Below are 24,186 nucleotides of genomic sequence, written 5' to 3'. Positions count from 1 at the left end.
CGGCCCTCTCTCTACCTCAAAAAAATGATGCATATGTAGGTGCAATGGCATAAATGTGTAGAGATTCCTTCCCCCCATCTCTGCTTGAGCCAGCGATCGATCGTTGCATGCTTTTTTGTGTGCAACGGGGGCCAGCAACATGCATGAATTATCGTAGTTATCGTCGTTATGTCTCTCTCGCCCATGGTCTCATCCCTCCCTAGAGGCATTGAACAAGCAGCGGCCAGCTAGGAGGATAGCGTCATGGTGGAACACTGATAAATGAAAGTTTCGTAGTTATCGTCGTCCATTTATTGTCTCACGAGCCACAACTAAAATTTAAATTTCAAAACTTAATTTTAAAGTTGATTTAGGTTTTTTATTGTAGGATATTTTTCTGCCTTAGCTTTTAGACTGATAACAACAAGCTTTTAGACTGATAACAGCACGTATTTTTCTGTTTGCTTCGTTCATATTCTTCACCGTAGCCTAATCGATCAAAAGCGCAATGCAAGTAGCGGGCCGAGTTTAGTTCTAAACTTTTTCTTTAAACTTTCTACTTTTCTATCACATCAAAACTGTTAGGAAGCGATAGACAAACAAACGATAAAGAACAATAGATCAATCACAGAAGACACGGGATTTAACGTGGAAAATCCTCCCAAAACAGGAGAGAAAAAACCACGGGTGCCAGCTAGCAAAATATCTTCACTATATCTGAGGTGAGGTTACAACGCTGCACGGCGGCTTGCAAGAGGTATATATATGGTGGAACCCTAATAGGGATGACGATCCGCTACGCTCCGGCCCAAGCCTACCGGCGACGGGCCTCCGCTCCACTACGGAAGAAGCTGGCATTTATTAAGTGCAAATGAATTTGGATCACAACTCAACAAAAATTTTCCTACACACAAACTTTCAACTTTTCCATCACATCATTCCAATTTCAACCAAACTTCCAATTTAACGTGAAACACACCCTATAAACGCGCTAGCGTCCTAGACGTGCTGGTGTGAGGATTCCTCGCGTTTAATTCCGTGGGTTTTTGAGCTGGAAGACCGGCCGGAGAGGGACGGGTGAGGATGATTTCGGGCCTTGATTGATCTGCTTGGCGAGATCCGGACGATTACAGCTAGCTATAGCTTACAGCATTCATTCACGGAGACACAAACTTACATGTGCCATCAGCTAGCCGCCCCATGCTGCATCACACAGGTCAGGATAAACAGGCTCGGTTTCAGAAACATCTTGGCAATATTGCGATTACGATTGACTATTGAGACGAGCAGCGATTGAGATGCAGTCAGGCTGAGCATGCCCTGCCCCTGCCCCTGCCCAGGGAGATGATCGATCAAAACTGTCATGCACAGCCACACCTCTACAAGAGCACTCGATTAGGTGGCCAACCTGGGACAGGTACTGGAACGGGGTTAACCTCCGGGACCATGGCAATTTGAATGTACTACTACTGTACTCCATGACGCTAGCTGCAGATCTGGCTGATCGGGACTCAGGAGACGATGAAGAATCACGCATGCATGCCTAACTCCTTGACGACTTGACGATCACTACTACGACTACTACTCCCTTGTTTGTAGTTGTACTTGTACCATGCCAAGTTTTACTGGTCGTAGTAGTACTGTCGTTGCAGTAGGTACGTATACTGAGAGAGAGGTTGCATGGCAGAAATGAGCACCGCAAAAATAAATACTGACAGCACATGTTCCTGCAGCAAATAATACTGACAGAATATGTGCTGCATGCGCGTGTATCACCAGGCCATTAAACTCACCGGTCTATTTTGATTCTTCTACCATAATTTCTACAGAGATCTCTGGGATCGATTTACTGCATTGTATGTGGAGAGACTGCAGGTGCCTGTATACGGCATGACTGTAGTGTAGTACTAGTAGTAGTACTAGCACGTATATGAATGAGGAGTACATACAGGACGAGAGGAGAGGGCGAGTCCGAGTTGCATTGAATGGGCGAGAGGAGAGTGTTGTGTGTTGGTGGCGTGGTGTTGGCGTTGAATGAGGCCCAAACGGCGAGACAAAAGAGACAAGGCGGGGTGTTGGTTGGGGCAGGCCCAGGCCGGGACTGGAATATGGTTCGTGCATGCCATGCCCGTGCATTGATGAGAGATGCCCGTGCGGTTGCGGTTGCAGGCAGGGGAGGTAAATGCGAGCGAGACGCCGGGGAATCTCGCCCTGCCACCGCCTCCATCGGGGCATCGGGCCCGTGCACGTAAATGCCTCGTCGCCGGAGAATTTTTTTTATTTTTATTTTTTTTTATTAAAAGTTTTACAAAAATAATTTTCCATTTTGAAAATTGACGGAAGTAGTCGCCTACCGCCCTCTGGGAGGGCGATTTTTAAAAATCGCCATCCCAGAGGGCGGCGAAAATGACGTGGCAGACGGCCGTTCGCTCTCGGGCGACGGCCGTCAACGAAATTTGCAGGCGGCCTCCTTGCCGCCCTCCGCTAGGGCGATTTTGTACTGTGCGGGGGGCCGCCTGCAAATGGGCGGCGAGGGGGCATGGAATTTTGCAGGCGGCCCCCTTGCCGCCCTGGGGGAGGGCGATTTTTGCCTTCCCCCTATAAAGCCCAGTCCCCCCTCTCTGAAATTTCATTATATTCACTAAAAATCCAAAAAAAACGAAAGAGAGAGAGGAGAGGGCAGCAGAAGGGGAGCGGCGAAGCCCTGCTGGTTCGCTCACTTCATCACAGGTTTGCTCCCATACATCTTTTGCATTTGTACTAATATGTTATGTTTGAGTATATATGTTGCGTTTTAGTTTTAGTTCCATATATTTTAGCATATCTGTAGCACACAGCACATATGTGTAGATACAGAGCATAGAATATAATAGTATGAATTGAGACATAGACAGTAGTGTTAATTGTAAGATGTAGTTTAGTTTGATCTGGAGAATGTAACCTACTTTTAGAATTTTGGAGAACAATATTGTAGAGAATGTAACTTAGGGCGTAGTACAGAAATGCGAGGTTAACGCAGTTATTGTTTTCATCAGGCACAATGTCAAATAAGGTCACATTTCAGATAGTTCACGGTGAAGGAAATATTAGATTTGGTCCAGATGGTGTTGATCTGTCAGATTTTGTAATGACATCTAAGGGTATCGATAGGCCTGCGGAGAAAACATTTCAGTCAATTTATAGTTGGTTGTTGAGAGGATTTAGAATAGACCAAGAAGTCTACAAAATGTCAGTATCAGTTGTAGTGAGTCGTGCAACAGAAGGTTATTTTTGGGAACTAATGCCGATGGACAGCACTGCTGCTTGGAGACGGTATGTGGAAATGGCTTTTGAACGGTCATGGCCCCTCGTTATATTTGTGTCGGTACAAGAGAAAGATATAAATGTTTCAATGCAAACCGAAGATGTAGAGGGTCCTATCAATGCAAGGGATGTTGTTGGACCATCGATGCAAAATGAGGAAAATCAACCAAGGGAGGAGCAGGCCATGGGCATGGCGGATGAGGGGGAGAGAGTCGGTATAATTGTTGATGAAATGGAGAGGGAAGATTCGGATAATGAGGAAGCGGACGACGACGCATCATCCGATGAGGAAGGTGATGTAATGGCCACTGATTGGGCAAATGAGGACTTCTCTGGACTTGTTATATCAGAGGGTGATCATGTACCCTGGGAGTATAAGGAGAACGAGGTAATTGAGGGTGCAAGGTATGCTCATAAGGATGAGATGAAGGAGGCGGTGAAGCATTGGGCAGTTTCCTTGCAGAGAGAGTTTAGGGTGGTCAAGTCAACAAATTATGTGTATGAAGTGAGGTGCATGAAGGAAGATTGTCCGTGGCGTGTCCATGCATATAAGGGTAAATGGAATGATTATTGGAAAGTTAGCATTGTGACCGAGCACAAGTGCTACTTACAAGGGGTGGAGAAGTATCACCGAAACATCACTTCAGCTTTTGTGGGAAGTGAGATGTACAGCAGTGTTGTTGGTAACATTGGCTTTGAACCAAAATCAATTATTAGGCACATCGAGAACAAATTCAAGTACACCATAAGCTATGCAAAGGCCTGGAGAGCCAAACAAAAGATTATTGAGATGAGGTATGGCACATTTGAAGCTTCTTATGATAATTTGCCTCGTTTGTTAGCCACCATTGCCCAGAGGAATAATAATACTTACTATGACCTACATACATTTACATCGGTTGATGATCGAACAAAGAGTGTGCTGCAAAGAGCCTTTTTCTCATTGGGTGCTTGCATCAATGCTTTTGTGCATTGTCGACCTGTTCTATGCATAGATGGAACTTTTATGACAGGTAAATACCGAGGTCAGATATTGACAGCAATTGGGTGTGATGGGAACAACCAGGTTCTACCTATGGTTTTGCATTTGTAGAGAGTGAGAACACTGAAAGCTGGTACTGGTTCCTAGAGAGAGTGCACATTGCAGTGGTGCATATGAGGCCCAACGTTTGCCTTATACATGATCGTCATGCGGGTATGTTGCGGGCTATTGACTACTTGCAGAACGGTTGGGATGAGAAGGGACTTCCAGCTAAGTGGCCTGATGTTCGGAGTCGGTGGTGCATGCGTCACATGGGTGCAAATTTCTACAAGCAATTCAAGAACAAGCATCTTATGGAGCTCTTTAAGAGGCTCTGTGCACAGAACCAAGAGAAGAAATTTAATGAGTTGTGGGACAAGTTGGATGAGTTGACAACGAAGCAAACAGATGAGCAATCTCGCAGACCACAACGAGCTCTTCCCACACACGGAGGAGAACTACCGTGACTACCTTCGCTGGTACCTTCCTCGCACTCGTGCGCGTGTGACCTTCACTCCAGACGCCCCAGAGCCGCACGTTGCCGCTGTCACGGACGCGTATCCCACGCACCGTGACCGAGACTACTTCGTGGGGGTACGTCGAATTTGTATTAGTTCTTACAATTATTTCATTTATCTTGCATAATATAGGACAACTACTGAATTTTTTATTTCCATCTTGCATAGGCTGATGCCGCACGGGATATCAGTGCCGATATCACCGCAGTCCAAGTGAGGTTGAACAGAGGTTTGCACTTGACTGACGTTGAGCAGAGGGTGACCTTCGACCGGATGCAGGAGAAGATGCGTGCGGTCATGCGCGTCTTCTCCTGTCGTAGCGCCGTGGACGTCGTACCTCCAGCTGGTCCGGTACAACCACGGCCTCGCGCGCCTACCGTCGGAGCAGGACCTCGACCTACGGCACCTGTTTCGCACGGTACTGCTCAGCCCAGAGGTTTCTTAAGTTTTGTTTATGTTTTTGTACGAAAACATCACCCCGTCGTAACTTGATGTTCCATCCTCGCAGGACCTCGTTTGCCTTCGAGCGCCCCTAGCTTCGGAGCAGTGCGACCTACAGCACCGGTTTCGCACGGTACAGTTCAGCCCAGAGATTAGTTCATTTTTTTTTCAGCTTTTGCACGAATATGTCACCATGTTTTAACTGCACGTTTCCTCATCGCAGGACCTCGTCTGCCTTCGAGCGCGTTCGCAGGCACGACCGGCGCTTCCGCGAGCTCCGCAGGGGCGTTCGCCACCTCTTCGGGCGCGTTCGCCAGCTCTTCCTCTCACGGAGCGTCGATCCCTCGCCCACACGGTACTTTACTTTTTATTAATACTATTAAATACATGTATGAAACTGATGGTCCTTGTCCAGCAGGATTTGCAGCCGGGATCTTCGGTACTGGGGCCTCTTCGTCTCACGCCGGTAGGACTGGTCCTACTAGCCAGTTCTACGACGACGACTTGCACGGTGCACACCACCATGACGTACTAGGCTCCTCTCAGCTTGGAGGAGCTCCAGAGACGCACACTCAGGAGCAGCCAGAGGTCACACCTGTACAGGCAGGACGGGTTGGCCGTGCCGTACCCCCGGACCGACTCACGTACTCCCAGGGGCACATTAGGGCGCAGGGTAGGAGGGACATGGGTAAGAGGCCTCGTCAGTAGTGTTCTACCTCTTCAGTCCTTATGTGACCGTTTCTTTTGGCTTACAAACTTGTAAAGCAGTACTACTTTTGCTATTACTACTGCAGTACTACTTGTGTTTGTCTCCTCTACATAGTTCTTTTCATTCATATGGTGCTAGAACAACTTATGCTCACGACAACACACTTTCGTACAATGGATTGACACAGTCAGAGTTACTTCAAGTGGCGGGCCGATAACGCAACCTGAACCGACCATACAGTTCATTCATGCTTGGATGGAGTACGAACGTCGGGTGGAAATTGCAAGCTTAGACTGGAGGAACAATCCATTAGGGTTACATAAATGGTCCGAGCGTCCAAAGTGTGGGTGCAGAGATCGCTGGCAGGTGGCTACATCCTTTGCTGAACAAACATTTCGAAGGAGATATTTTGTCTGCCCCAATGTAGACAACGATTTCGTTGTATGTCTAACCATTTACAAAATCCGCTATGATTTGCACAAAATTACTACCCAAACTGAATAACATTACTATTTTTACAGGGCAATCCAAGGATGGGTGGATTTACTCGATGGATCGACAATGTCACTCCATCATATCATGGCCAGAAGATAACAGAGTCAGAAACACAAGTAGAGTATCAACGATTGAAGGACCACGAGAATGCAATGCATTCTGACCGACCTAGAAGGGGCCGATAGGTTACCGCATGCTTGATTCGTCGGGATCGACAAATTTGTACCGTGTATCGATAGCACTTCTTATCTATCTTATCATTACAATGTTTAATTATGGTGGTGATTTTTTGTATGCGTAAGACTAAGGGCCTATTTGGATTGCTACCAAAAACATGCCCTACCAATATTTTGGTAATTTGAATAGTACTTGTGTTTGATTTCGATTGAAGCCTATTCATTGGTAATACGTAATCTAGATTTGAGATTATGTAGAACATTCTTCACTACAATTTTACATTTTGGCAGCAAACCAAATATGATCAAATGCAATTTTACCTTACCAAATATTTGGTAGTGCCAAAACTTGCTTATATTTTGGCACTAACAAAATATTTGTACGGTAACATTCCAAATAGGCCCTAAAAAATAATAAAATTGTATTTTACCAGTCTTGGAGATTTTAATCTTGTATAGTTTTCAATATAAAAAAATTTGATAACTATTGATATTTATAAAAAATATAAAGCACAGTATAAAATCGCCCTCCCCCAGGGCGGCAAGGGGGCCGCCTGCAAAATTCCAGGCCCCCCGCCGCCCATTTGCAGGCGGCCCCCCGCACAGTACAAAATCGCCCTAGCGGAGGGCGGCAAGGGGGCCGCCTGCAAATTTCGTTGACGGCCGTCGCCCGAGAGCGAACGGCCGTCTGCCACGTCACTTTCGCCGCCCTCTGGGAGGGCGATTTTTAAAAATCGCCATCCCAGAGGGCGGTAGGCGACCACTTCTGTCAATTTTCAAAATGAAAAATTATTTTTGTAAAACTTTTAATAAAAAAAAATTAAAATAAAAAAAATTCGTCGCCGGACGGGTGGGCCGGCGCAGGCAGCTGGTTGCCCCGCTTTGCTCTTTCCTTCTTTTGCCACCTGGGATGCGAATTTTTTTCATTTTTATTTTTTAGTATTTACAAAAATATTATTCCATCCAAAATATTTAAAAAATGCCCCCTACCGCCCAAGTAGAGGGCGGCAAGGTATGCGCATCCAAAATATTATACCATCTAAAATATTTACAAAAATGGCCCCTATCTTAGCTGTTCGCAAGAACTCATCCGCAACTCTGTGCGCGCGCAGCGCATCCAAGGTGGCCTCCTTGCTGGTCTCATCCGCTGTGTTGTTACATGTGAATTCAGGTGAGCACGAAGAGGATTGAGATATGAGTATTATACAACCCTCCTACTACCGAGGTAGTCCAAGAGGGATTGCATAATTCTGCAAGAATTGGAGACACAGAGATAGGGGTAGGACTCTTCTCATTCATTCATTTACTTGCCTAATTCTGCAACGTCACTACCACCGCCATCGACCCCCTCGTCCTCGCTCTCGTTGTCGACGACCTCCTCCCCACCCATCGGCTAGCTTGCCCGGGAGGAGAGAAGGGATAGGAGGGGATGACATGACATCCTAACATGTGGGGCCCACGCTGATTCAGCCATCATGTGGGACAAAATCGGGGTCAAAACCACCGAGGGACCTAAAGTGAACGGTTTTATAAGTCAAGGGATGTTATATATCTGGTTTTGTGGTTGGGGGCCGATTTTGTAACTCGATGACAAGTTGAGGGACCTTCAGTGTACCTTTTCCAGCTTGCGAGTGGTAATGAAGCGGAAAAAGTACATCGAAGGTCCTTCAACTTGTCATCGAGTTACAAAATCGTCCCCAACCACAAAACTAGATATCGGTCGTCCCTTAATTAATCAAAACCGGTCACAATAGGTCCTTCGGTGGTTTTGACCCCACTTTTATCCTACGTGGCGGCTGAGTCAGCATGGGACCCACGTGGCCATGTCATCACCCTCTCTCTTTCCCTCTCTCTTTCTCTCTCTCTGTTCTCTGGGAGGCCGGCCGGCGAGCGGGGTCGTGGGGAGGAGACGGCGGCCGGCGACGCGGCGGCGGTGACGCGGGAGAAGGGAAAACAGCGGTAGCAGAGGCCACAGCCGCCGTCGAGTGAGGAGGTGGGGCCAGCGAGGGGGCGGGGAGACCGGCGGCGAGCGACAGAGAGGGAGGAGGCAGGTCTTGCGAGGGGGTCGGGGAGGCCAGTGAGCTCGCCCTCACCCCTCCTCCAATGCCGCGACGCTCGCCTCCGCGCCAACCACCACGGAGCACCGTGCCGGCGTGCCCATCGTCTGCGTCGGCACCGCGGGGACAGAGCAAAGAGGACGGGGGGAGCACGGTGGCGCCAGCATCCGAGGGCGTCGCGGCACTGGTCCTCAATAGCTGGGGGAGGAGCTAGGTGCGGGCGGCAGTCGCCGAGGGCGTCGCGGCATCGGTCCTCAAGCACCCTCATGGCGTCACTGTTGTCGCCGCGTTCCTCCCGCCTCGCCGCCGCCGCCGATGCTGTCGCCACCGCCAAGCCGACGCCGACGCTCTCTTCCTCTCATGATGCCGCCACCACCGCCAAGCCGACACTGACATTAGCGGCGACCGTGGGAAGGCGCTGGCAGAGCTGGAGGAGGACGAGATGGCGCTCCCAGTGACTGCGCCGCCCACCCCAGCAGCATCCTCTCCCCCTCTCTCGCCGGATTGGATCGAATCACTGGCGCGGATCGAATCACCGGATTGGATCGAATCACCGACGCCGACGCTCTCTTCCTCTTGCGATGCTGCCGCCACCGGCAAGCCGACGCCGACGCCGGCAGCGACTGCGGGGACGGGGAAGGACGGCCGTCGTCCCGCGCTGTCCGCGTCATCTACATCAGCTCATGGGAGCTCGCCTCTTCGCGCGTCGTCGTCTCCCGCCTTACCGGCTTCACTCGATACAGAGAAGAGAGGGGGTGAGAGAGGAGAGGAGAGAGGAAGCAAGTTGGAGAGGAGGGAAGAAGAGGCTGACATGGGGGCCTACGTGGGTCCCACGTTGACTCAGCCGTCACGTAGGACAAAATCGGGGTCAAAACCACCGAAGGACCTATGTGGCCGGTTTTGATTAGTTAAGGGACGGCCGATATCTAGTTTTGCGATTGGGGGAAAATTTTGTAACTCGATAAAAGTTGAGGGACCTTCGGTGTACTTTTTCCTAATGAAGCTTACACTGGCTCTGCTAATCGTCGCGCGGCCCAACAGCCCGTGAGGGATAACGTGCGCCAACGATCTTGCTGGTTGGAGCAGGAGGCCCAGGCCCAGCTGCTAGTGATCGGGAGTAGCAGTAGGAATGTACTAGGATAAAGGCATTGGCTGCTCGTTGAAAGGTTTACGCAGCAATGGTCATATAGTTCTATGTAGTTCTATAAAACAACTATAGCGAACAGAGCGTACACGATACAGCATGAGAATGTATTATTTATTATTGTGTTTCTACCTTCTACCAATACTGCCTTGACTCTTCATCTGACCTGTAGTGTAGGCCGTGTCCTGTCCTCTACGACATCATCTTTATTTCCGTAGAAGCTGTCACCGAGCTTTTACACACAAAAATGTCCGAGAAGTGACGAGTCCATTTCAAAACTAAACAAAATCAATCCGAATTTAAAACAAACAAACTCCTGCAAGCCGGGAGAAAACTTTGCGTGCGCGAGTCAAAGCCCAACGTGCGGCCCGGCCCGCAAAACAAACCACCCGCCGTGGCACTGGCAAGGAAGAAAGAGAAAGAGGAGAGAGAGAGAGAGAGAGAGAGAGAGAGAGAGAGAGAGGGGGATCCCCGCGCCGCAACCAAGTGGGGCCCGTGATCCGAAACGAAGCTTCCGCGAAGCAGCAACGGTTATGCGTGTCCTCCTCAAAAACCGCCATCTCTCTCACTCCCACCACCACCACCACCACCACCGAACTCGATCCGCCATGTGCCCGCCTCCTCCAGATCCGATCTCGTCGCCGCCGCCGCCGGCGATGGACTCCGCGCTGCCGTCCGCCGTCCTCGCCACCATCCTCTCCCGCCTCGACGTCCGCTCCCTCGTCGCCGCCTCCGCCGCCTGCCGCTGCCTCCGCTCCTGCGCCTCCCACGCCCTCTCCTTCCTCCCCTCCTTCCACCTCTCCGTCAGTAACCACCCACCCCCCCTGCCTCTGCTCTCTCGCATCGCCATCGCCATCGCCACCGGCTACGGATTTGACGGGGTTTCGTTTCCTCTTGTGTCTTTGTCTGTGATTGAAGGAGGTGGCGCTGACGCACGAGCTGCTCCGCCCGCTGATGCCGCTGAACCCGAGCCTGCGGAGCATCCGCCTCGACTGCGCTAGGCTCGAGGACGCCGCCATCGACTGCCTTGCCCGCCCCGACCTCCATGAGCTGATGCTCCTCAACTGCGATAACATTAGCGGCCGCCTGCTCTGCGAGCTTGGAGCCACCTGCCAAGAACTCAGGTACTCTTCTACTGCTCTGTTAACTCTGCAGGGTGACATCGCTAACAGAAAATACTGCAGTTTATGATCCCAATAAAACAAAATGCAGTGAACCAGCGTTACTGTTTGCTTAGAGTCGCTTCTGTTCTGAACTAAAGTTTGATTCAGTTGTCAAATATGGTATTGAGAAGTACATTTCTTTCCCGCTTGGATGTAGAGTGCTTTCCCTGAATGCCCTTGCTGAGCGTAGGGGACTACCGATAAGCTTCTCTGATCTGCAGCAATTGCTTAATGGCTGTTCTCAATTGGAGGTATTGTTTCGCTCTCAATTACTATTGCAACAACTAATTTGTGCAATCATGTTTTCCATTAGTTGAAAACACCGTAGATATATATAATTCTAGTTTTTATTACCGAATCAGTTATGTGAAACCAAAGGTGTTTATATTGTGATTGTTTAGTTTTCTATTACTCTTCCCTATTGGATCATAAGTCACTATGAACATAAATCTTTGTGAAATTTCTACTACTTTGAAGTATGATTATCTTTTGCTTTGAAATCCAATTACCTTTTACTGTTCTGGACTGGCAACTTATGTCCCTCTTATTTTCAGTCTCTCAGGTTGGCCCTTGATTTCTCAATGTTCGATGACCCCAATTTTAGCCATGTGTGGGCATCTGCTTCAGAAGCCCTGACCTCCCTAGAAATCGGATATATTCCAATGACAATGTTGCTTGAACTTCTTACTGTGGCTATGGAATCGCAACGATGCATGCATCATGTAAAGGAACCTGTTTTCTTTCCTAGCCTCCAAAAGTTATGCCTCACCGTGGACTTCATCACTGACCATTTGATTGGTTCACTATCAACTGCGCTTCCATCATTGACACATCTGGACCTGCAGGATGCACCTATAATAGAACCTACAACATCATCAGATCTCACCAATGCTGGTCTTCAGCAGATTAATCCAAATGGTAAGTTGAAGCATATTTCTCTCATGAGAAGTCAGGAGTTCTTATTCACCTCTTTCCGCCGAGTAAATGATCTTGGAATCCTGCTAATGGCTGAAAAGTGCTCAAGTCTTGAGAGTGTCTGTCTTGGTGGTTTCTCCCGCGTGACAGACACAGGTTTTAGGGCTATCATCCACTCTTGTTCTGGCCTTCATAAGCTTAGGGTGTCCCATGGAAGCCAGTTCACAGATCTTGTTTTCCATGACATAATTGCCACTTCCCTTTGCCTGACACATGTGAGCCTGAGGTGGTGTAATCTCCTTACTGACGTTGGAATTGAGAGGTTGTCATTCAACAAGGATCTCAACGTATTGGATCTCAGGGACTGCAGGAGTCTGGGTGATGAAGCTGTTAGATCTCTAAGCTGCCTTCCCAAATTGCAGATATTATTCTTGGATGGAAGTGATATCAGTGATCAGGCATTGAAGTATCTGGGCCTTGGAACATGTCCACTAGCTTCCTTATCTCTGAGGGGTTGCCGAAAGTTAACAAATGATTGCATACCACTCTTGTTTGCTGGTTCTGTTAAACAGAGCTTACAGGTGTTGGATCTCTCTAGAATACCAGGTATTACTGATGATGGTATCATGTTATTAGCAAGGAGTCGAACTCCTATTATTGAACTCCGAATGAGAGAGAACCCGAAAATAGGAGATGCTGCTGTGATGGCTCTTGCGTCTATGCTAGTTGATGGTGGAACCCATGGCAGTAGCTTGCAGCTGCTGGATCTTTATGATTGTGGTGCGATTACACCACTTGCAATCCGGTGGTTCAAGAAACCATATTTCCCAAGATTGCGATGGCTAGGAGTAACGGGCAGCTTGAACAGGGTTATGGTGGATGCCCTTGTTCGAAGCCGTCCATTCTTACATATGGCTTGCCGTGGTGAAGAATTGGGGACTTTCAATTGGGATAGATCCTCCGATTGGTATCGACATGATGATGATGATCTTGATGAGCTTGAACAGTGGATTTTGAATGGTGAACCTGTATCTGACACTGAAACCATCACTGAAGAATAAGGCATCACTCTTTAAGGTTTCTTGACCCACAATAATCTCCCTGTTCTAGCCTGCTAGTGTTCATCTCCTGTTGTACCTCCACCATTTCATTTTTCTTTCTTATAAAGCTATTGTGTGATTGTCTCTACCAGTTGAGGTATTTTCTTGCGGTGTATGCATATGCAAACCTATCCGTTGCTGTATACTTGTATCACGCAACACGCATACACGATATGCATGTTGCATTCAGATTCCCTGGGCTTATGTATGTACATTGTTTGCTTTCCTGACCTGATGTTGTACTGGTATCTTTTTCCAGGTTTCAGCTTTTCTCATAGTTAAGTTATTTATCGACCTTATGCCATATAAGATGTTTACGATTGCTGGCTCTTATACGATATCTTAAGTGGGCACCTTTATTGTGGATACGCTCTAATTGTTTGTTATGCGACATGTGCTTCATCATATGTTAGTATCAAAAGATCACTTTGGTAAAGCGCCAGGTCCACTACCTCTAGTTAGTTTCAGTTTCCTTGCCGTAGTTAGCATAAACAAGCTTGTAAGCTATACATCCGCTTGTTTGTTTCTCACTATCCTCGTTTGTGGCTGTAGAGCCACCGAAACCAGGTTGAGCCGCACCACTCTCCGGAGCAAAACCAAAAAAAAAAAAGTGCGTAGTATGTTTTGATCCAGTACTGAAAGACGAACATACAATAGATTTTTTTTTTCAGTTAATGGTGTCTCTATACAGTATGGTTTGTAGTAAAAATGTACTACTACTGAGCAGGAATTTTTTTACCGGTGTTAGGCCCTGTCATCCGAAATTTCGATACAAATTAGAAAGTATTAAATGTAGACTAATGATAAAACTAATTCCATAATTTTAGACTAATTTGCGAGACGAATCTATTGAGCCTAATTAATTTATGATTAGCATATGTGATGCTAAAGTAACATGTGCTAATTATAGGTTAATTAGACTTAAAAAATTTATCTAGTTTTATTAGTAGTAGTCTATAGAGTATTTAATACTTATATATTTAGTGTCCAAACATCCAATATCCAACGTGACAAGAAAACTTTAGTCACGGGATCCAAACGCTTAGCACAACTTGATATCCTAGGTAGAATGTCTAATTAAAAGCTTTTCTGTGAGTTTTTACCGTGGATAAGGCCACTCGAGCCCATCTGTCAGTGTGTCAGACTGTCAGTGTGCCGCTCACTCGCGTCCCTCCGTCTCCGGCCAGCTAGTGGAGTGGAGTACATTCACTAGTGGTTTGCTTCCAGTTCCTATCCAATCTCTGGTCTTCCGGCAGGTCCCCGAAGAAGGAGCGGCGGCGATGGCGGCGCCTGTGACGGTGTACGGTCCGATGATCTCGCCGGCGGTGGCGCGCGTGGCGGCCTGCCTCCTGGAGAAGGACGTGCCGTTCCAGGTCGAGCCGGTCGACATGTCCAAGGGCGAGCACAAGTCCCCTTCCTTCCTCAAGCTCCAGCCCTTCGGCCAGGTCCCCGCATTCAAAGACAGCCTCACCACCGTCTTCGGTAAAACCCTAATCCCCCCCCGTTTCCTCCGCTAATTTCGTTGCTCCTCCAGTTTCCTTTTATTCTCCCTTTCTCTTTTGTTCGAAATACGTACTGATTCATCACATCAATATATTGGAAAAAGGAGATGCAAATAACATGTAGCCGCGTCTAATTAGTAATTACCTAGAAATTTCCCCAATCACTAGTGCCCTTTGTGAAAAAAATGATATAGTTTCCATGTTCTAAAATGGTCCTTGAATGCAAAAGATGAGGAGATCTACATATGGTTTAACTGATTGTATCATATCATGTTTGGCAGAGTCGAGGGCTATTTGCCGTTACATCTGTGACCAGTACGCCGACAGCGGTAACAAGACCCTCATGGGCAGGAAAGAAGATGGGGCGGTTGGCCGCGCTGCCATTGAGAAATGGATAGAAGCTGAAGGCCAGAGCTTCAACCCACCGAGCTTGGCAATGGCATTCCAGCTCGCATTTGCGCCGTTCATGGGTAGGGCCACTGACATGGCCGTGGTTGAACAAAATGAAGCGAAACTTGTGAAGGTGCTCGATGTTTACGAGCAGTGGCTGGGGGAGAACCAGTATTTTGCAGGTGATGAGTTCTCGCTGGCGGACCTGGTGCACATGCCCAACACAGATCTTCTTGTGCGCAAGACCAACAAGGCAGGGTTGTTCACGGAGAGAAAGAATCTGGCGAGGTGGTGGGATGAGGTATCAGCTCGTCCTTCATGGAAGAAGGTTGTTGAGTTGCAGAATGTACCACGGCCCTCATGAGGCTTCTTGTTTTTTCCCCTCTGAGCGTCTTGTGTTAGTTGCGTTAAAGATTCGGTCTTGTTCAGTTGTTTGTATCATTTGACAAAATGTGCAAGCTCTTCCTATGGGTCCCTAATATTGTGCTACCATCTGTACCTTTTAGTTTGGATAAGGTTGAATCTATTTTCAGGTTCTCAAGTTTACTTACCTAACAGTTCCCTTAACAAGGTAACAATGGTATAGACAAATAGTTGCAAATGCCATACTGTCGGCACTGAATTCTTGACAGACATGGTATCCTACCACACATTCATAATATGCAACTATTAGATTTACATATTCTTGATATGTCTGCTAGCAAAAAGAACTGCATTGTCCTGTTCCTTTTAGTAGATTGTTCTAGTTCACTATTGAAATTTAAGTTGCATATAGCTTCTTTTTTTAACGACTCATATAACTTTCAGGCTACAGCTGATCTTGGAGTTGGTTTTTTGGTATGAGATTGGAAAACTGGAAATGTTTTGGCTCCTTTGTTTATCCATACGTTCTCTAATTACTAGTGTTGAGATTGAGGGTAAATGCTTTAGAGATTTCAACGTTAGTAGGCTGTCAGCAAAACAGCACTGCTGAGATACAACCATTGAGAACTATTCTGAGTTTATTGTGATTATTGGGCATTGCCTCAGGAATTGTACAGTGAAAAGGCCCTAAGCATTCCCCGATATTTTGTGCTGCTAGCAATCCAAGATGAGGTGGAAAACGAATTGTCATGAATCATGATTCCCTTGCTCAGAATGTCAATAATATTGTAGATTTCCAATTCATTTTTTTTTGCTACATCATGGTGCAATTATTACAAGTAATATGCAGAGTCATTTTAAGTTCATCTTGTAGTATTGCAGGCGTAACTCCTGACAGCCCGCTAATGTTATTCTAAGTTAACAACTAGTAGTCCTTGTTTAAAGTTGAAGAACATACAGGTATGTCTTTTGCTCAACATTAAAGATTAAGCACATGCAGATGTATCGTTGGTTAATCTTCTATAGGTTAAACAGCTGGATTATATCCAACTCTGTACTAGGGACGTTGCTTTTGTTGAAAAGCTTATTCTTATACCCTGGCGGAAGTCACAACATCTTCTTTGTATGTCTAGTACTTGATTCCAATCTTCTTCTTACTGTCCTATATAAATTCTCATAAACAATATAAAAGAATCTTGTAGTACTGTGTAGCAAGCTCCTTCTATGCTATATTTTTCACTCTAGTGCTGAAGGACTTCATAGATACTAATAAAGAAGGCTGTTTTGTAGGATTTGTTTTTGTTCTAGACAATATGATTGTTGCAAGCAAGAATCCAGATCTTCCTCTTTTTCTTTACACTTTTCCTTTTCCATTTTTGTGGTGCCTGGTAGCAAGGCAAGCATAGAACTTCTCCTTTTGTTTCTATAAATACCTGATTAAGAATCCTGCTGTCATCATCCCTCGTTGTCGTTTTAAACAACTTGATCAGGTGATCAATCAAATCAATAGAAACGATGGCTGCAGGCTTGCAAGTGTTTGGCCAGCCAGCATCTACTGATGTTGCCAGGGTCCTGACATGCCTCTTTGAGAAGGATCTGGAATTTGAACTTGTCTGCATTGATACATTCAAGAGAGAGCACAAGCTTCCTGAGTTCATTAAGCTGCGGGTACGATACTATTTATTTATTTTTATTTAGATTCATTCTCTCGAATACTAAGTTAAGCTGTGCTCTTTTTGACCTTTTCAGGATCCTAATGGGCAAGTGACATTTAAACATGGTGACAAAACCATCGTCGGTAAGGCCACCATGGATCCACATTACAATGGCTACTTTACGTTATTAGTTTTACTTTCTTTTTTTGAGGATTTGAGGACAACGTGAACCCTATGTGCAGATTCAAGGGCTATATGCCGGTACGTTTGTACTCAGTTTCCAGAGGGAAATAAGACCCTTTATGGAACGGGATCTCTAGAACGGGCATCAATAGAACAGTGGCTTCAAGCAGAAGCTCAAAATTTCAGCCCTCCCAGCTCGGCCCTCGTCTTCCATCTCGCATTTGCTCCCCATCTGAACATTCCCCAGGACCATGCTGTTATTGCAGAAAATGAGAAGAAACTTCAGCAAGTCCTCAATGTTTATGATGAGATACTCTCAAAGAATGAGTACCTGGCTGGTGATGAGTTCACCCTGGCTGACCTTTCTCACCTTCCAAACTCACATTACATTGTGAGTTCTGAGAGAGGAAGGAAGCTCTTCACTGGCAGGAAGAATGTGGCAAGGTGGTACGACCAAATCTCAAAGCGCGAGACATGGAAGCAGGTGGTCAAGATGCAGAGGGAGCATCCGGGTGCATTCGAGTAATGGCCTGATATATTGCCCAAGTTCATCGTGTCCGTTGTCGATCGATCTGGCTTCTGCTGTCCTGTGTTGTCATCGTCGCTAGTTTGCCTGTTCCCTGCTTATATTGTCGTGTGACCAAATAATATGAAGCCTCTTCTTGTTGTGACGTAGTTTCATACCATGTACCTCGTTGCTTTACAGGTCATTTGTTTTCTCCCTTGTTTAGTGATTAAATAAAATTGTTAATCGACCTGGCAGTTCTAAATCTGTTGTTTTCTTCGCCTGAATAATAGTATTCTTTTGTGCTTGGATTGAGCTTTTGAGTGGCACATAAAACGAGAAGAGTCATTAGACTAATTGAATACTATTATAAACTAAAATAATGTATTTTTTAAAAAGAAACTTATGCGTAGACAGATTTTTAAAACACACATCGTTTAGTAGTGAAGCGTGTTCACTAAAAATAGGAAGCGTGTTCACTGAATATGGGAAAGCAGTTAAACCCTTAAGCGGAACTGAAAACAACCTTAATGAAATGGAATGCTGAATAGGTGAATGATTGATGATAATTATTTGAGGCTACAAACAAACGATGAAATGAATTACCATTATAGATAAATAGATTTACACACACACACACACACACAAAAAAAAAAAATCACATCGTTTAGGAGCTCTAGAAGCGAACCATCATTCCATGCCTAAGGATCCTAAGGATCTTGGATGTAAGAATGCCACAACACAAATTTGTAAGGAATTCATTGGTGAACGAGTAGATTTGAATTTAGATAGTGAAGTACTGCTATGAGTTGAGTTGTGAGCATATGACTCTATATCTATTAGAATTTAAATTGTTCATAAATATTACACAGATGCATGTTTTTATAGGAATCTAGTAAAGTTAGAGATTTGTGTTGGTCGTCCGTTTTTTAGTGTGTTAAGAGACCACTTGCGGATGTGTGTATAGTATTAGTATGGTCTTGTATATCCTGCAACGGAAAAAAAATTAAATGGTATGCACAATTAAGGGGAGAAAGGCAGACAGAGTAGAATCGTTTAAAGTCTTGAAACCGCTGGCAACTAGACAGGGTCTTGCTGCCGATTTGCCGACCATTCGCCACCAGATCAACCGATCATCTATAGGGTTTGATGTGTTGGGCCGAACGGTCAGGCTCAGGTTATCCCGAAAATGCTCTGGGTCGTGCGACCGGCGCGGGGGAGCCAGATCGCTCCCCCGCGCGCCCCTCCTCCCACGTGAACCCACCCATTTCTCTCTCTCTTTTTTTTTAAAAAATGTTTCACCTAATTTATCTATAATGTTTCACTATTTATAGATCTAATGTTGCAGTGAATTAAAATACTCATTTGCAACAAAAATCCCACATATTTTGGAAACTCTCTATTAAGAGAATTTGGTTTATTTTTTGTTCCATAAAAAAATGTTTCACATAGTATACTCATAATGTTTTACTATGTATAGATCTAATGTTGCAGTAAACGAAATATTCCAGTGCAACAAAAAACCCACATATTTTGGAAACCTCCTATTAAGGGAATTCGTTTTATTTTTTTTCCACCGAAAAATGTTTCACCTAGTGTACTTATAATGTTTCACTATGTATGGATTAAATGTTACAATGAACTGAAACAATTTTTTGCTATTTACTTAAATATTATTTTTATATAAGGTGAAACAGCACCAGATTTAAACAAGTGAAACATTTTCGATCAACTTAGTGAAACAATTCCAATATACCTGGTGGAACATCGCAACATTTAAAAATAATTCAATAATAAGCTAATTTTTTTTGTCGGAATATATCCATGTGTGGTCTTGTTTTGAAGATTTAATTATAACGAATTTAATGGTGCAATTGGATCATGATTTGGATTAGTAATTTAAGAGAAAAATCAGTTTAAAATAGTTTTGCACGTAAATCGGGCGCTGACGTCCCGATTTTTTCCCACCCACGATCGGGCGCCCGATTTGTAGGGGTCCAGGTTATCCAGGCCAACCCGTTTTAGGACCGGCCTCATCTTTACTTATGCTTATACTTGTTAGTCAAAATTTGAATTTTTAACATTAAATTTAGTATTGATTTTGAAAGTTTTTTCATCATAGTTTATTTTTCAGTTTTTGCTTTTAGATCGCTGAGAACACGTATATAAAAATTTTATTCATAAATTTTTTTTTGTTTGTAAATATACCGTTTGTCTTTTTTCTGTGAATAAGCCAAACAATGACCCTGATTTCGTGTCGTGGTTTTATATCTGACAAATTTTGATGAGAAATTTGATCAAAAAATGCATAGCAAAATCGCTCATATGATCTGATGTATGTGAGCCACAACTTTGCAAGTGGTGGACGAGCCGATTGAAGTCATTGAACTCGTTCCCTCTTCTACGGTTCTACCCCAACACTGTCCTTGCAACTTTATCGGTTAGAATGCTAAGCTAAATCTGTGATTGCCGTTGCATCTAGCCACGTCGTCATACACGGGTAGCAGTAGCACCAAAAGGCACTCTCGTACTTCAAGATATACTTGTTTTCTCGGACGGATCAAATTCCATTGTTCTAGAATGTCCTGTTTAACATCACACTCGATTGGACATTACCTTTTTTCTCTCTCAAAAACAATCGGAATGAAACAGCTCTAAAGAACGTGCTAAGTGTACCTACTGAATCCAACCTTAAATCCGTAGCGTACGTAACCCCTGCTCCGTTCATCATCCCCTGCCAGTATGCCTTGTGTACCTTGTTCGTTTCTTTGCAATATTCATTCCGACAAATGCACGCAGCCTCTTTTGTATCGGTTACCCTATTGATAAAAGATCACGCCGAGACACATGGGGGATCGTCTCTTTTCCTTGCCGGAGATGATAGTTGCTCCAAGCAAGAATCAGGGGCTAGCTCTTCTTTATCTTTGAGCTTTCTCTTTTCCTCGCCGTCCTGTAATCCTCTGCAGCAAGGCAAGCACCTAATCCATCCCTATAAATACCCATCGGCGTCTCTGCCTCCTCACAGCGAGCCACACAGGTTAAGTCACTTTCACCTGCAAATCCACAAGCACATTGCTCGATCACCGAGGAAGAAAACTAGCTAGCTTAATCACCGGGAAGAGTTGAGCAATGGCGGCAGGATTGCAGGTGTTCGGCCAGCCGGCGTCCACCGACGTCGCGAGGGTCCTGACCTGTCTCTTCGAGAAGAACCTCGAGTTCGAGCTCATCCGCATAGACACCTTCAAGAAGGAGCACAAGCTCCCCGAGTTCATCAAGCTACGGGTATAAATAAAATCATCATGCCATTTCAATCCATTCGGTTAATTTTAGGCTCTTGGAAATGAAACAATCACGCACGTACATTGGCTTCATTCTGTCCCCTCCCATGTTCTTTTGCAGGATCCGACCGGGCAGGTGACTTTCAAGCATGGCGACAAGACTCTTGTTGGTAATTACTGCTTTCTAAATTTTCTTAATCACCTGAATTATTAACAAATGGATTCTTGTTTCTTAATCTTCTTGTTGTTTTGTGGCATAGATTCAAGAGCGATATGCCGATACCTGAGCACTCAGTTCCCAGACGACGGGAACAGGACGATCTACGGGACGGGGTCGCTGGAGCGGGCGTCGATCGAGCAGTGGCTGCAGGCGGAGGCGCAGAGCTTCGACGCGCCGAGCTCGGAGCTGGTGTTCCACCTGGCGTTCGCGCCGCAGCTCAACATACCGGCCGACGAGGCCCGCATCGCGGAGAACGAGCGGAAGCTGCAGCAGATGCTGAACGTGTACGACGAGATCCTGGCGAAGAACAAGTACCTCGCCGGCGACGAGTTCACCCTGGCCGACCTGTCCCACCTCCCGAACTCCCACTACATCGTCAACGCGCGGTCGCCGAGGGGCAAGAAGCTCTTCACCTCCAAGAAGCACGTCGCGAGGTGGTACGAGGAGATCTCCAACCGCGCCTCCTGGAAGCAGGTGGTCAAGATGCAGAGCGAGCACCCTGGCGCGTTCGAGTGATATGCGCACGCGCAGCTCAAAAACTCTCTTGCATTCTGCGGCGAGCTCTGCTTTGTCTCGTCCACGGCTTTAATTCGTCGGGCTTCATGCAGTGATGTGGTTGTCGTCTACGTTAATTGTCGTTTCGGCTAAGAATAATATGAAGCCTTCTTGAGGTCTCCTCTCAGTGTATTCCTTTTGCAACGCCATGTCTTTCGATTCAATAAATATAAATGTGTCCCAGCCTTTTTTGCTCATGTGCAGGCAGTATATGTAGCCCTCCGAAAAAACTAATTTTACTGCAAGTCTAGCTAGCATGGGCCAACAATTGAGTACGTAGTTTGACCTAGCTAACGCCTAGGTCAATACACAATAATACTTTGGGGGATCCATTGTACTGCTGTCTACTTCCTCCATCCCATAAAAATAAACATAGTACATGATATGGTATTTCCAGTAATACAAATCTGGACAATAATCTATTCAGATTCATAGTACTAAATATGTCATATTTCATATTAGTTTTTGTTTTATATGGGACGAAAGAAGTATGCAATAAGAACCACGCGCATGTGGATAGTCTTGGAAATGATAGCATCAAAATCCAACCCATCATACTACATTGAGTTTATTTTTGTCATCATGTTCTTAAAAAAAACTTTTTTTTTCTAAAGAGTAAAATGCATGAAGGGTTATTTAACTTGTTTAGGTGTATCATGTATATATCACTTTACTTTCAAAATACACATTGAGTCACTAATATAAGTTAAGTGAGCCATGTGCTCATCTAATTATCCACGTGAGTATATCATACATTTGGCATTCCACCTAAAATTAAAAAAAATACTTCTGAAAATGCGTAGACCTAACAATGAAAGCTGCTAGAGTTTGATGCCAAGTGAGAGAGGACTGGGAACTAGAACTCGTCAAAATAGGTACAAGTGAAATGATTTGATTACACTAGTTTCGTGTATTGTTAATTGGTAGCTGTCGATTTCTAAGACTGGTAATAAAATTTATAGAGTACGCTAGATGCTAGAAAGAAATGGTGACATAGTGATTTATACTAGTTTAGACTCTCGGGATGAGGTAATACTCTAGTCCAGTTGTTTGGTGGATTACCTATGTATGAGTGTTGAATGAAGATAGTGCGTAACCCCCAAGGGGTGCTGTCGATTCCCTTTATATAGCAGCAGGGTGATCGGCGACAAGGAGGATGCGATATCCCTTAAATTCTGGGTACCTGCCATCTGTCAAGATTGGTGGGATAGGTTTTTATCTCCCTATTCGCCGCCATTTATAGTAACAGATTACATGGGCCTGGGCTTGTATCACGCTAGAGATCTATACTTCGAGTACTGTGATGGGCTACCCCGGTACGATAACTCTCATAGTAATGCTATGTGAATCGAAAAATATATGTTTTCTGCATATTTCTATATGCATTTTTTTTCAAGGCAGCGTATCGTATGCACACAGCTAGGTAGATGCACTCATGCACACACCCATCCTGAGCCTTTGGATCAACATCCTGCGGCCAAGACCTCGAGTGTGGTATTTTTGCAATTAGCCGCCCGCCTCCTCCACTTACTTTTACGAAAGACCCCTCCACAACTCTCTTCTTCACTCATGCAGTTCATTTTGCAAAAAAAAAAAAAGAAGAAGAAGAAGAAGAAGAAGAAGAAAAGAAAAAAAATCGCCCATTTCATTCTGGATCTTGCACAAGCACTCCCACCATCGGCGGAGACAGAAATCTCTAGCAACGGCTTGTATTCGTAGGCAGCGAAAATAACATGCTGGCCATCGATGACGACCTCAATCGACGGTTCGCCGGCGGAGACAGCAATCTGGAGCAACGCCGCATCCGGAGAGGCTGCCGCAGTGCTGCTACTCTTGAGTATCGCTGTGGCAGAGATTCTGTTCAAGTTTAGTGGAAAAAAACTTTCTCAACTAGTTGGCATGTAGCTAATGGCTAAATATCTTCTCACCTATCAGTTGAGGATGAACTGATGATTGATGAGCAGCACAACTTACTGGTTCTGAAACTCTACCAAATACAACTAAAAGAACAAATTTCTCTGCGAAAAAAGTGGACTGGCAATTCAGACTTCATTTCAGACAAGCACACAGGTAGCCGAACCCAAAAGATGATAAATCTCAAGCTAAAAAAACCAATAGAACCCCATAAAAGGATACGATCCAATCTTGACAAAAAAAAACATTGTAGCGCCCGTTCCGTCGTGGCGCCTAGCAGGAAAATTTAAATTCTAAAAAAAAACCCTAATTGCGAAATCTGTTTCTTTGCTTGTTGTAAGTCTCCATGCCAATCCCTGATCTCGAATCCCCGATCTATCGTCAAATTCAAATCCCGAATCCAAATCCTTCCCAAATCAAATTCCTCCGCAAAAGTCTATTTTCCCTCCCTCAGGTTCGGTGGGCTGATTTCCTCTCTCTCTCCCTCAGCTCTCCCCTCGCTCTGCCCGCGCGCCGCGTGCGCGTGCGCATGCGCGTGAGCCGATGCCGAGCCGAGCTCTCCCTCTCTCTCTCGTTCTCCCGCTCTCCCTCCCCGCTCCA

General features: G+C 45.5%; 5 protein-coding genes across 6 annotated transcripts; all 5 read left to right on the top strand.

The window, feature by feature from the left end:
• Nucleotides 1-1,044: 1,044 nt before the first annotated feature.
• Nucleotides 1,045-6,755, top strand: LOC136355582 (uncharacterized). Of its 2 annotated transcripts, none has more exons than XR_010739862.1 (5): nucleotides 1,045-4,897; nucleotides 4,990-5,239; nucleotides 5,330-5,395; nucleotides 5,486-5,617; nucleotides 5,681-6,755. XR_010739862.1 is itself a non-coding variant. In XM_066308319.1 (5 exons), the coding sequence occupies exons 1-5, from the start codon at nucleotides 4,712-4,714 to the stop codon at nucleotides 5,968-5,970; spliced, it is 924 nt and encodes a 307-aa protein (XP_066164416.1). In that variant the 5' UTR covers nucleotides 2,858-4,711; the 3' UTR covers nucleotides 5,971-6,750. The 2 variants fall into 2 exon arrangements, 1 of the variants encoding a protein (XP_066164416.1); XM_066308319.1 differs by having other exon boundaries at nucleotides 2,858-4,897; nucleotides 5,681-6,750.
• Nucleotides 6,756-10,419: 3,664 nt separating this feature from the next.
• LOC4331536 (F-box/LRR-repeat protein 10) lies at nucleotides 10,420-13,251 on the top strand. The gene is made up of 4 exons (XM_015776585.3): nucleotides 10,420-10,646; nucleotides 10,762-10,967; nucleotides 11,164-11,257; nucleotides 11,561-13,251. The coding sequence occupies exons 1-4, from the start codon at nucleotides 10,452-10,454 to the stop codon at nucleotides 12,980-12,982; spliced, it is 1,917 nt and encodes a 638-aa protein (XP_015632071.1). The 5' UTR covers nucleotides 10,420-10,451; the 3' UTR covers nucleotides 12,983-13,251.
• A 989-nt stretch (nucleotides 13,252-14,240) lies between these two features.
• On the top strand, nucleotides 14,241-15,463 carry LOC4331535 (glutathione S-transferase F11). The gene is made up of 2 exons (XM_015776586.3): nucleotides 14,241-14,503; nucleotides 14,805-15,463. The coding sequence occupies exons 1-2, from the start codon at nucleotides 14,302-14,304 to the stop codon at nucleotides 15,275-15,277; spliced, it is 675 nt and encodes a 224-aa protein (XP_015632072.1). The 5' UTR covers nucleotides 14,241-14,301; the 3' UTR covers nucleotides 15,278-15,463.
• Nucleotides 15,464-15,598: 135 nt separating this feature from the next.
• LOC4331534 (glutathione S-transferase F10) lies at nucleotides 15,599-17,926 on the top strand. Its single transcript, XM_015776587.3, has 3 exons — nucleotides 15,599-16,944; nucleotides 17,026-17,074; nucleotides 17,174-17,926. Exons 1-3 carry the CDS (start codon nucleotides 16,792-16,794, stop codon nucleotides 17,638-17,640), a joined length of 669 nt encoding a protein of 222 aa, XP_015632073.1. The 5' UTR covers nucleotides 15,599-16,791; the 3' UTR covers nucleotides 17,641-17,926.
• Nucleotides 17,927-20,623: 2,697 nt separating this feature from the next.
• LOC4331533 (glutathione S-transferase F11) lies at nucleotides 20,624-21,869 on the top strand. The gene is made up of 3 exons (XM_015773601.3): nucleotides 20,624-20,901; nucleotides 21,019-21,067; nucleotides 21,158-21,869. The coding sequence occupies exons 1-3, from the start codon at nucleotides 20,749-20,751 to the stop codon at nucleotides 21,631-21,633; spliced, it is 678 nt and encodes a 225-aa protein (XP_015629087.1). The 5' UTR covers nucleotides 20,624-20,748; the 3' UTR covers nucleotides 21,634-21,869.
• The last annotated feature ends 2,317 nt before the right edge of the window (nucleotides 21,870-24,186 follow it).

This window comes from Oryza sativa, chromosome 3, assembly GCF_034140825.1.
Source record: "Oryza sativa Japonica Group chromosome 3, ASM3414082v1".
NCBI classification, from domain to species: domain Eukaryota; kingdom Viridiplantae; phylum Streptophyta; class Magnoliopsida; order Poales; family Poaceae; genus Oryza; species Oryza sativa.
Note: the sequence above shows the minus strand (reverse complement) of the source record. Positions and strands in the feature narration are given on the sequence as shown.

What these genes read in the sequence shown, in the direction of transcription:
- LOC136355582 (XM_066308319.1), top strand. Translation starts at nt 4,712, where the DNA reads ATGAGCAATCTCGCAGACCACAACGAGCTCTTCCCACACACGGAGGAG. An exon ending in ACCGAGACTACTTCGTGGGG is followed by an intron (nt 4,898 to 4,989) that starts GTACGTCGAATT and finishes CATCTTGCATAG; the next exon opens with GCTGATGCCGCACGGGATAT. An exon ending in TACGGCACCTGTTTCGCACG is followed by an intron (nt 5,240 to 5,329) that starts GTACTGCTCAGC and finishes CCATCCTCGCAG; the next exon opens with GACCTCGTTTGCCTTCGAGC.
- LOC4331535 (XM_015776586.3), top strand. Translation starts at nt 14,302, where the DNA reads ATGGCGGCGCCTGTGACGGTGTACGGTCCGATGATCTCGCCGGCGGTG. An exon ending in CAGCCTCACCACCGTCTTCG is followed by an intron (nt 14,504 to 14,804) that starts GTAAAACCCTAA and finishes CATGTTTGGCAG; the next exon opens with AGTCGAGGGCTATTTGCCGT.
- LOC4331534 (XM_015776587.3), top strand. Translation starts at nt 16,792, where the DNA reads ATGGCTGCAGGCTTGCAAGTGTTTGGCCAGCCAGCATCTACTGATGTT. An exon ending in CTGAGTTCATTAAGCTGCGG is followed by an intron (nt 16,945 to 17,025) that starts GTACGATACTAT and finishes TGACCTTTTCAG; the next exon opens with GATCCTAATGGGCAAGTGAC. An exon ending in TGGTGACAAAACCATCGTCG is followed by an intron (nt 17,075 to 17,173) that starts GTAAGGCCACCA and finishes CCCTATGTGCAG; the next exon opens with ATTCAAGGGCTATATGCCGG.
- LOC4331533 (XM_015773601.3), top strand. Translation starts at nt 20,749, where the DNA reads ATGGCGGCAGGATTGCAGGTGTTCGGCCAGCCGGCGTCCACCGACGTC. An exon ending in CCGAGTTCATCAAGCTACGG is followed by an intron (nt 20,902 to 21,018) that starts GTATAAATAAAA and finishes GTTCTTTTGCAG; the next exon opens with GATCCGACCGGGCAGGTGAC. An exon ending in TGGCGACAAGACTCTTGTTG is followed by an intron (nt 21,068 to 21,157) that starts GTAATTACTGCT and finishes TTTGTGGCATAG; the next exon opens with ATTCAAGAGCGATATGCCGA.
- LOC4331536 (XM_015776585.3), top strand. Translation starts at nt 10,452, where the DNA reads ATGTGCCCGCCTCCTCCAGATCCGATCTCGTCGCCGCCGCCGCCGGCG. An exon ending in TCCCCTCCTTCCACCTCTCC is followed by an intron (nt 10,647 to 10,761) that starts GTCAGTAACCAC and finishes CTGTGATTGAAG; the next exon opens with GAGGTGGCGCTGACGCACGA. An exon ending in GCCACCTGCCAAGAACTCAG is followed by an intron (nt 10,968 to 11,163) that starts GTACTCTTCTAC and finishes GCTTGGATGTAG; the next exon opens with AGTGCTTTCCCTGAATGCCC.